This window comes from Cyprinodon variegatus, unplaced genomic scaffold (assembly GCF_000732505.1).
Source record: "Cyprinodon variegatus isolate N-32 unplaced genomic scaffold, C_variegatus-1.0 Scaffold1439, whole genome shotgun sequence".
Classification (NCBI taxonomy): Eukaryota; Metazoa; Chordata; class Actinopteri; order Cyprinodontiformes; family Cyprinodontidae; genus Cyprinodon; species Cyprinodon variegatus.
In genome coordinates, this window is record NW_015151892.1 from 90267 (window position 1) to 101121 (window position 10855).

The following is a 10855-nucleotide window of genomic DNA, read 5'->3' on the forward strand; positions in this document are numbered from 1 at the left end:
TTCTACTTCTTAAGTTAGAAGAAAACAAAAATGAACACTCATATATTCTTTGGGGGGAGGCGAAATAAAACATGATTGAAAAATGGTGCAACGAAATATTAAGACAGGTCCTTACAGGGCTGCAGAACAACCTTCCACGGGAGAACAATGCTTTGGATCTCACATCCAGCTTCTCTGTGAAGAGTCTCATTAGGAAACTATATTTTCATTTCATTGATCTTTTACATGCAGTTGTGCAGTTTTTTTTGTTTAACCTAAAGTCAAAGTCTTTCACCAACAAACACCACAATATAAATTAATGACATGATCAAAGGTCTGGCATGTCAGCTATCATTTGGTAATTATTAAACTGCTCCCCCCTGCTCTCTTAGTGCAGGGATTACAGGAAGGGACTGGGCCCTGATGAGTATCAGACTGTATTCTTACAGTTTATTCTCTGTCTTTGACAATATTAAACCCCTCAATTCTTAAGCTTCATCAAAATGAAAGCCAAGGCTGCAACCCCTGCAGCAGCCCCAATCAAGTAATTTCTATTTGCATGGTCAGGAGTGGGATTTGGTACTGATTTTTGCTCTAAAACCCTGTCAGAAGCACCAGCACCCGCTGGCGTGTAGCTCTCACTGTGATGGCTCCTTAAACTTGCCTCAGAATCATCTGCAGCCTTGGCGGACGTCGCCGTTGAAGAAAAGCCTCCTTTAGCCGGTTCTCCGTTGACGATTTGAGGTTGCTGAACTGGAGTGTCGAGGTTAGGGATTGAAGGCATCTCTGTCAGATGGACCACGTTCTCCCTCACCTCAAAGCTCTGATTGGGAGACTCGTAGTGATTCTCCTCTGGTTGGCTGAGGTCGGGAGCGATCCCGTTCTCCTGCACTGACACTGCATTCCCAAGGTTAGCACCGACAGCAGTGCAGGCAGCATGCGATGCAGCCTCGCTTATTTCTAGACGCCCGCTGTTGCCGGAGTAAGGCTGCTCCAGGGCGTTGGATGCCTCAGCAGAAGGAGAGGGGGTATTTTCTGGGTAGACGCTGAGGAGTTGGGTGGGTTTGCTCAGGCACATTGTGTTCTCGACATCATCTTCATTAACGCTGTTCCTCCTTTCCACACGCGGCTCGGGAGAGGTACCAACTGCAGCATCTGCCTGCGGTTTGCTTTTAACGCTCTGCAAGAAAAAAAGGGCATAACAGATGTCATTTTTATTTCAATATCTATCTTCATGTACAGTTTGTGAAAATTGTTTAGAGGAACAAACACTGATACTAACACTCAAACTTGAAATTAAATGTTAGAACGCTAGAAAGAGCTGCAGACAAATGCTTAGATGTTAAACGCTTTCTTCTCAGAAGTATAGTTTTTATTTCAGAGGTAGACCAACAGCGTATTTTTCTTCAATCGGCATGCAGTGATGGATTCATTAATGCATTAAGCAGACATGCCTATCCATTGTAATGTTTTCTTTGATTTCTTAATAACTGTATTCTTAACCTGAGACTTGGGGATTCTTGTCATCATTCATTATTGAAAATTCAAGAAACATTTTTTTAAACATTCATTTCATAAAATAATAAACTTCCCTTTTTTTCCTCTTTGCCATAACATACTTAAATACATTTAAAAAAATAGAGAAATAGGAAATGCATAAAAATTATTTTCTTTTCATTTTTTGCTCTTATAGCATCTTGTCTTTAAGAACGCTATAACAAGTTACCTTGACCTGCTGGAGACTGGATATGCAAGCCGGATTTATTTGAATGTATAGTGGAGGATTTTTGCGTTTTTTTTTTATAAGAACGCCCACTCTACTTTTAAAAAACACTGCACATGCAGAACCCCATACGTGCTCTCGAAAGGAAACGTCCAGTTAACACGTGTGAGAGCATGCCCATTTCTCCTTGTGCACGCTCTGTTTAAAAGTTGCTGTTTGCATCGCCAGTACAAGCTTACTTTCCAAAAGAAGATTTGCAATTTTTCCACTACAGGTAAATGAAAATGGGGACGTAGGACGGCCTTACATAAACATATCACCACAATGATTCACAATTAGGAGGATCACTTATTTTGATGATCCACCCGGAAAAAGAACATCCTCCACTATAAAGAACTAAATAAGCTGAAGATGCACCTGTTTACAGTGCAGCTGATTGTTCCAGCTGCACTGGACTTTTTTTTTTCTCCAATCAGATTTTCTCTGAGTGGTTCAGGCTTGGTTTTGTTTTTAATTTTACTAATAAACAAAAGGGGTTTTAGTTCTAAAACAGAGTAAACAAATTAAACACTGCTTAGGTTTAAAAAAATAAATTTAGATGTTTACAGGTACTGAATCAAATCCATTGTCAGTCCATCGGATTTCTTATTAAAACAGTGAAAAAGCTAATTGCTGTTTACCAACGTTAAACCTCTGACAGCACAGCTTTCAGCCGTAGAGCAGAGGGAAGCTTTATGTTAGTCTGCTTTGGTAACAAATCCTAAAGCAGAGGAGTGGTTCAGTTTAAACAAAGATTGACTAGGCAAACTGGTTATTGAAAGCAACACTTTCCTTTGACACCTGTACCATCATCAGTTTACTTCTCGCATATATACACCGAAGTTATTAGAAATGTGGAAGTGCTGTTTTTCTCACCTGCTCAGCTGCCTGCTCTGGGCTCTCCTCAGGGTGCAGGGCAGCTGTAGGAACCTGGTGGACTGGTGGAGTGGTGTCCTGGACAGGATGTTTCTCTGGTGTCAGAGTAAAAAGAGACGATTCGTCAGAGTTTATTGGTGTTAAAGATGGCTGCTGCAGCTGCTTGTCATTTGTGGTGACGTCGGTTTGCAGCGGATCTGGAGCCAGTAATGTCGCTGTTTCACTGTGTGGGACTAAAGGTTGTTGCTGAGGGGAGGTCACAACATCGACCACGGCTTCTTCCTCTCCCAAACTCGTCTCCAGTGGGACTGAGCTAGCATCACCGGAAGCATCCCGGATATCTGATTCAGAGTTTTCCTCTGGCTCTTGGTGAGGAGCGTTTCTCCCCAGTAGCGGCCGGACATCAGATACTTGAGGGTGCTGAATCTCAGGGGAAGGAGGAGGTGTGGAGGGGAGAGGTGGAACTTCATCCTGCAGGACTGACTGCGGGGGCTCTGGCGGGGAAACAGTCTGTGAAGCCTGGACAGCTGCCACCTGGGGGACCTGCTGCTGTGCAGGAGTGTGGACAGGAGATGGGAGTGTTTCTGCTGGCTGAGCAGCAGCGGCCTGACCAGTTCCACTGCTCTCTGAAATGGGGAGTTTACTGGCAGCTGGTGCTGGGTGGACATGAGCCCTGACAACAGTCTTTGGAGCTGAGTCAGCACTGGGATCTAGGACAAAGCAAACAGTGATATTCGTCTTTGTATATGACAAGAGAATTGTGAAATGCAGCTAGCCCTGAAATCACACAGAAATTTCATTATTTCTCACAATTACTAACATCACAGAACCATGTTTTTCCCCCTCAGAAGATGACAAAATTTTGATAAACATCTATCAACAAAAAAAAGACATTAGAGGTGAATTTCTAGCTTCCAGTTTGATTGACAGGGTTCCTACATATGTCCTACCAATTTTCAGATTCAGGTTCTCAGAGTTAGAAAAGATTAAAGAGAAAATACATCTGATTAATAGATGGAGAGACAGTCAGACCAACACCTGGATGGATGCATGGATGGATGGAAAACAAGAAAAGAGCTCAGAAAAAACAACAAAGGAATGTGCTTGGGTTCATATTCTTTCCCAAACTAGGAGATAATTTTCCTTATTGCACAGGAGCCAAAAGTTAATGTCATGTGACCATATGACCTGCAGGACGTACATATTCCAAGACATAAACATACTCTGCAAAAAATGATCTAAAAATTAGGAAAAAATCTCTTTGAATAAATGTAACTGACCCTTCATTTAAGCAGGTAAATAACATGATTGGCCAAGGGATTGATAATTTCCGCCCTTGAAATAAATTTTTTTGATATTACTTAAAATAATGCTACAGATTTTTTTAATTTATTTTAGATATAAATGATCTTATTAAACTGGCAATTATCTTACCTGCTCAAAAAAAGGGAAAATACACTTATTTTAGAGAAATTATTTTTGTAGTGAAAGACATTAATTGTTTGATTAAATTATCTTTATTAATTATGAAAGATGCTTTAAACCCCAGAAAGCAGTGAAGGATAGATTCTTAGGTGACTTACGTTGAATGTTTTGCAGAGATTCGTATTCTTTTCTGATCTCAGCTGCTAGGGTTGTATGCTCACACGCCTCCAGAGCCTGGATGAACTGCTCCGGCCAGTTTTCTCTTCTCTTTAGACAATCCAGAAGAAGCACCATGCCGTCGTAGTTCCCAGACGTTTCCCGCTTCGCTTCTATGTTTTCCTATAGGTGCATAAAAACAAAGCATTTACATGAAAGCTTAAAAAGGATTTTTAAAAGTGGACTATTTTTCCATCTTTTTAGAAGGGACATTTTTGGTTCTAAACATAATTTTCAAACTATAATCAACCAATTGAAATCTGTTTATTCTCTTTTTACAAGTTTTTTTCCTTATTTTTAAAACCTAAAAGTTGAAATGGAACAGTGCTTGTCTAAAAATGATAAATCTACTGTGAAAAAACACAAGTTGTCTTTTTGTAAAAAAAAAAAAAAAAAAAGGGTCATGCAATGAGTTTTATTAGCTGAATTGAAGTCAATGTTGCAAACGCCTGCCCCATCAAAGATTTCAAGCAAAAAAACAAAACATTTGTCTACTTTAAAATCTAATTGGGATGGAATATTGGAGAGGCTCTGCTTAGATCTATAACTTTCTTACCATGTGACATAAAGATGACCTTACTCCTCTAACACAAAGACCTGTGCAGTGGCAGCAGCAGGTTAAGGTGTTTTCCCCTTCTCTCTCTCTAATATTCATGCAAAACCCTGTTGTCATTTCAACTTGACGCCAGAGAGGGGGTGAATGTCTGCAAAAACTGCCTCACAGCATGATGCTGCCACCACCTTGTGTCTCTGTGGGGCTGACATATTCAGGGTAATGCGCCATGTTAGGGTGTGTTCACACTGAATGCTTTTTAAAGTTAAAAAAGGATTCAAGTTTGATAATTTGAAGGTTGCTAAACTTAAAGTTGCTAAACTTTATTTGCTTTGATGAGTTGGAATCTGTCTCCCAGAAAGCTCCTCGACAAGCTTTTCTGATCGATTGACACACAGATAAAAATTTTTTTTTTTAATCTTAAATGCAAAATGTTTACTTTTCTTTTTACAATCTTGGTATAATTGCTGCTCTAACTGGATCGCTCTGTCAGCTAAAGGAATGTTTTACAGTCTCTATACTCCAGTTAACGATTAATTGATTACTAAATTAGTTGACGATCAGTTCAATAATCAATCAATCATGATTAATCCGGTTAATTGTTTAAGGCCTAGATTATATGGCAAATTCAATGTCCAGCCCTACTCCCAGTGCTTGATATGCTACAGGACTCGCTGCTCCAGACACTCTGATAGTGCTGCAGGATCTCAGGACGCTAATGCTACCTCCCTTAAACTTTGCATATAACCAGACGTCCTGACACCAAAATTATAAGCCTGCCACACTTTCCAGATCTATATTGAGTAGGATATTTAAACATATTCTCCCTCTATACTAACATGTACTTCACATTCGTCTGTGCAGGTAAAATACACTGATGTTTGAAAGATAGGGTTAAGGGGTGTGAATACTCTACTAAACATTTTGTGTGTGTTTTTTAGAACATACCGACAATGATAAAAAAAAAAAAATCAATAATAATAATTTATAGTAGATTAAATTACAACAAAGAAGAAAATTCCACCTCCAGCCATGAATGATTACCCATCATTAAACTTACCCTGTCATGAGACGTCAGGCAGGAAAGGTGGGGCATTATTTCCCTGACTTTCACCCTGCTCACAATGGTCGGCATATTCCGCCGCAAATAAACGTCATAAAGTTTGTCACTGGCAAAGGGCATCTGGGAAGGTAAATAAAGAGAGAGAAAAAGAGGTTAAAATTGAACGTCAATGTTTAGCCTTGATTTACATTCATTAAATGACTTCACATAAGCAACCTTTTATCAGGAACATCGATTAAAAGCAAAGATGGAGAAGCGACTTTTTTCCATTCAAGGAAACTGAAAGTGAAAGAGAAGATCACACAGCTTTTTTTTTCCCCGACTGAAAAGAAAAGCATAAACAGCGCAGGCTCCTTGGCCTTTAAACAGTTTTAAGCTTCAGATAGAAAACAAAAAAACAAACAGCCTCATTGTTCAAGGTTACAGCGATCTAGAAGGAGAAGAACAAGAAGTCAAAGCCTCAGCTGGTAACTTATTAAAAGTCTTCTTATGTCCACGGCGTGCTATCCCAGCTGAAAGTTTCCACTCTCCTTCCCAGACACACCCAGAAGGTCAGAGACAAGAGTTTGACAGCAAGCTTTGTATTGGGTACACTTTGAGCCCCTTTGTTTGTTTGTATGTAAAACAGCATAACTACGCAATCTGATGAAATGTCTGGTAAAGAGCTGACATTTTGAATTAAGCTGTGTTAGCAGTGTCTTTGCATCTACAACCTACAGATAACAGTCCTCTGAAGCAGATATTGAGGGTAGCTGAAAAGGATCTTTTTCTTTTTTTTTTCTTTTTTTTTTACAAAAAGCAGCCTTACATGAAGTTTTTGAGCTGCTGTCATTAGATTGATAACAACTAACTGATATCCAGCTTTCTGCCTCAACCTAGTCTCACCTTGCATTGCTTTTAAGATTGTACAACTGAAATAACTGTTTTTGTCTAAATGTTTTATCTGGTTGCATTCAGAAATATGCACCCATAAATCCCCTAGACATCAGAATTACACGCTTCCTATCCTCCAATCATTACTCTTTTTATTTTTTTCCATTCAATAGTTGCATAAAAAGAAAGGGTAAGTAATACATTAAACATCAGAACATAAGTAACAGCTGGGGAAAAGCCATATTCGTGCATTAATTACTCATTTTGTGTTATTCTTGTCATCTATGCATTTATTATTCACTCTATTATATAAGTAAATACTTTTGTTTTATGATCTACAAATGTGTGTATATATATATATATATATATATATATATATATATATATATATATATATGAAAGGTTTAGTTTTCAGTTTTGATATAAGTAGTTTTACCTGCAGTTAAAAGAACACAGGGGCAAAGTCTTTCTGGTGTTATTAGCCAACATAGGGCATAATCTACCTTACAACCTTACAGTGTCTGACAGCAATAATAATTGGTATGCAGGCCAAAAAAAATAGGAGAGTGGGCATTATTTTCAAAGAAGCATTTAAGTGTAAAGTGCTGAATGATTGCAGATTAACAGGGCAGGGTAAGGGTAGCCAGAGGGGACAAAAGTGCAGCTTTGACACAAGGGCAAATTATTAAATGAATGACCTCTAAACTGCCAGGTCATGTCATTTCTTGCCAGTCTCCTTGGCTGTCCACTAGCCTGGATCAGATTTCTGCATAACTCCTGCTTTATAAACGTGTCATGACAGTAGAGAGACATGGCAGGAGAGAAGAATCAGGAAATAAACCTATCAAACTCCTTTCAAGCTAAAACGGCAGACTGAGCTAGTTGTTTTGTTAAAATTTAGATTTTTGAGGGTGACAAAAAAGCAAACAAACGTTAGAGTGACAGATAAGGCGAACAAAAATAAATAAATTTTGTCAAAACCAGTTAAGTCAACTTTATTAATCTAGAAAGGGAGATTTGGGGGTTGAAATACCCCCCAAATTTTATGCGTTCATAAAATATTGTTGCACGCACAAAACAGACACATAATTCGAACAAACTGCAGACGTGTAGCTATGAATAAAAAGGATAGCTAGCTAAAAAGAATTGGCTCAAAAAGGTGTTCGACAAATGAGTGCATAAAGACACAACCCAACTCCTACCAGGAAGTCAAATAACAACACGATTAAACATTGTTTCTGCTGTTAAAGTGACATTAATAAAAACTTAAAATGAAACTCACCTTGATTTTTGACACACTTTGTAATAAAGAACTCCTTATCGAGTGCTCTTCCTTTACTGACTGGATTCTGCTGCGCTGAGCTCTGCTCACAGCTGCGTAGCGCTTTGACGGCCCTCCCTCCTCGCCTTCTCATTGGACGAGAGAGACGTCGGTTAGAAAACGGTCCAATAGGAGCGAGCGGAGTGATTGCGGGGCGTGATGAACCCTGCACTCAACTGTGTGACCTCAAAGCGAAGGGCTGTTTGCTAAAATGGAGCACAGTTTTAATTTAATGTAACAAATAAATTCAGATGTGCTATTCACCCGAACAGCATGTCTTGGAGGTAATGGCCGTTACATAAAAGCATAAAAAAACGATACACCTTGTAACCTTTTGTCACGTTTAACAAAACCAACAACAAAAATAACAGTCTATCCTAAATTGAAATTGATTGTACCTTGATAAGTTGACCCTGAAGATTTACTGGACCCAAATAAGGGTGTAACTTTGTGCTAAAAGTTGGAGGGGACGCTCTAAGGAGGATGGACCTACAGCTACTCAACACGAATAGGGTTTCAATAGGGTTTATATTTTCCAAAAATGAGCTCAAACATATATTTATTAAGTGCTTTCCTATTTTTGAGAACACAAGAGAACCACAATGCACTGATATTTAGGTTATAGACAGATGTCTGCCTTTAGTGCATTATTTTTAAAGGGCTCAAAAACATTAATGTATAAAAAATGACGAATAACAGCTGATATCCGATGCCAACATCAATATATCATGCATCCCTATTATGGACACAGCTTCAATTCCATCCATCCATGCATGGCCAGAGGTGTAGCCAGAGAATTTTAATAAGGGTTGCCAGGCAATAACCAATGTATGCTGGAAGGTGGCCGAAAGTGGATAGGCACCAGAAGCTCAGGGTCAATCTACACTTTTCCAACAGGAAAATGAACAAATTTGTCCCATATGCCATCAACAACCACACCTATAACTGAAGTTGCCGGTGGCTCTGATACCCCAGTCGCTGCCACAGGAAGGGATGACTGCAGAAACACAGAAAGTCGAGAAAACATATCTACATTAGAATGAACCCAGACTGGTAAGTGCAGGATCTTGTACTGGGAACTGACTAGCTGTTCCAACCAGCAGGCCAACTGCCCACCCAACCCCATTTATGTAACTACCTCAGAGAACTATGATCTGTCCTCAGAACAAACTCTTTACCCAGGAATAAATGCTTGAAATGTTTGGTAAGGCTCACCATACTCAATAATTCCTTTTTGGTGATTGCATATTGGTTGCCCTGTGGTTAGAGTATTGCTCTTGGGTCCAAGAAGTTCTGAGTTCAAGCCCCACACACTCCCACAGACTACTACTCTGGGTCCCTGAGTAAGACCCTCAACCCCACTCTGCTCCCCAGTAACAGCACAATGGCAGCCCACTGCTCCCCAAGGGGATGGGTTGAATGCACAGAGTTCTTTGTTGGTCTGTACTTGAAGTTGAATTCTATTCTATTCTGCTTTGTCGGGGCCCTGCTTGTGGAGGCAATAACCTGTTCCTATACAGCTTTTTCCTTTGATAATACTGCCCCAGTACCGGCATCACTAGCATCCAAGATCCTCGCTTTATGAGGATAAGCAAATGCCAGAATTGAGGCTATCATTTGGCCCAATTTAAGTCTCTCAAAGGCTGACTGATCCTGCTCCGTCCGCTAAAATTCCATTCCCTTCTCTGTAAGTTGGTGCTAAGGCAGAGAAATTTCTGCAAAACCTCTCATAAACTTTCTATGTTAAGAAGCGAGCCCCACAATGCTCTGAACCTCAGTTTGATTCTATGGTGTAGGATCCACCCCTACACTCTCAGGTCAGATTATGTACCCCAAATACTTAATCTGTGGTGACAACAGGTTGCATTTAGCTGGCTTAACCTTGAGATTAGCTTGATGCAGTTTGATCAGAAATTCCTCCTACCTAGACAGGAGGTCCTTACAGGGGGGACCAAACACAGTTACGTCATCTAGGCACACCAAGCTTTTAATCCACCTCACATCTGCCAACACCAAATCAATCAGTCTCTGAAAAGTACTTGTGCTATTACACAGTCCGAAACTCAGTATATTAATTTCAAAAAGGCCCTGTCGTGTTATGAATCTTCTGTTTGAGAAGTTCTGAAACCTCCTGTTGGGGGTGGAGACTGATTTTACGTGGTACGAATTTCACCAGCTTAGCATCACCTGTATTCATTTCATGGTGAAAAGTTAAGTGTCATCAGCATATTGTATGATATGCAGTAGTGCTCCATAATTTGTATTACAGGAGTATTGAGGCATATTAAAACTGGCTGAAAAATATGCTTCAGGTGTACCACACAAGGCTGGGCTGGCCATTGAGCATACATGGTATATGCCTAGAGGGTCAATGCTCATGTATATTAAATCATTTATTAATTTCCCATATTGTAATCTAATTAAAGTTTTAAAGAGGAAATACATCCACCACGATGATGATACATGAAACTCAGCCTTTTTTTTTTATTTAAACTGATTTGTTTTAACCAAAAATGCACCTAATACACACACTTTTCTACCAGGAGAGACTCACGAGAAGAAAAGTTGCAATCAGAAACATTTTATTGACATGAAGGAAGTAAGTTATTTGGGGCTCGGACCCCGGCATAAGACTTTGATGCTAAAAATGGACATTTGCTATGATCAGTAGCTTAGGAAAAGGTTTAGAGTAGTCTTCCCCCTGGAGCCTGGACACTGAGGTAGGAATAAACCGGAGGATGAATGAGACTGAGGGAGATGATGGGGGTAAAAGTTCAGATGGTATGC

The 10855-nt window shown here is 39.7% G+C and overlaps 1 protein-coding gene across 2 annotated transcripts; it reads right to left on the minus strand.

Moving 5' to 3' along the window:
- Positions 1 to 6: 6 nt before the first annotated feature.
- On the minus strand, positions 7 to 8126 carry LOC107103405 (mitochondrial antiviral-signaling protein-like). 2 transcript variants are annotated; one of them, XM_015403100.1, is made up of 5 exons: positions 8030 to 8126; positions 5872 to 5994; positions 4201 to 4381; positions 2618 to 3327; positions 7 to 1159 (listed from the first exon to the last, which is right to left on the minus strand). In XM_015403100.1, the coding sequence occupies exons 2-5, from the start codon at positions 5992 to 5994 to the stop codon at positions 461 to 463; spliced, it is 1713 nt and encodes a 570-aa protein (XP_015258586.1). In that variant the 5' UTR covers positions 8030 to 8126; the 3' UTR covers positions 7 to 460. The 2 variants fall into 2 exon arrangements, with proteins under 2 accessions (XP_015258586.1, XP_015258587.1); XM_015403101.1 differs by lacking the exon at positions 8030 to 8126 and adding an exon at positions 6091 to 6217.
- Between the last annotated feature and the right edge of the window lie 2729 nt (positions 8127 to 10855).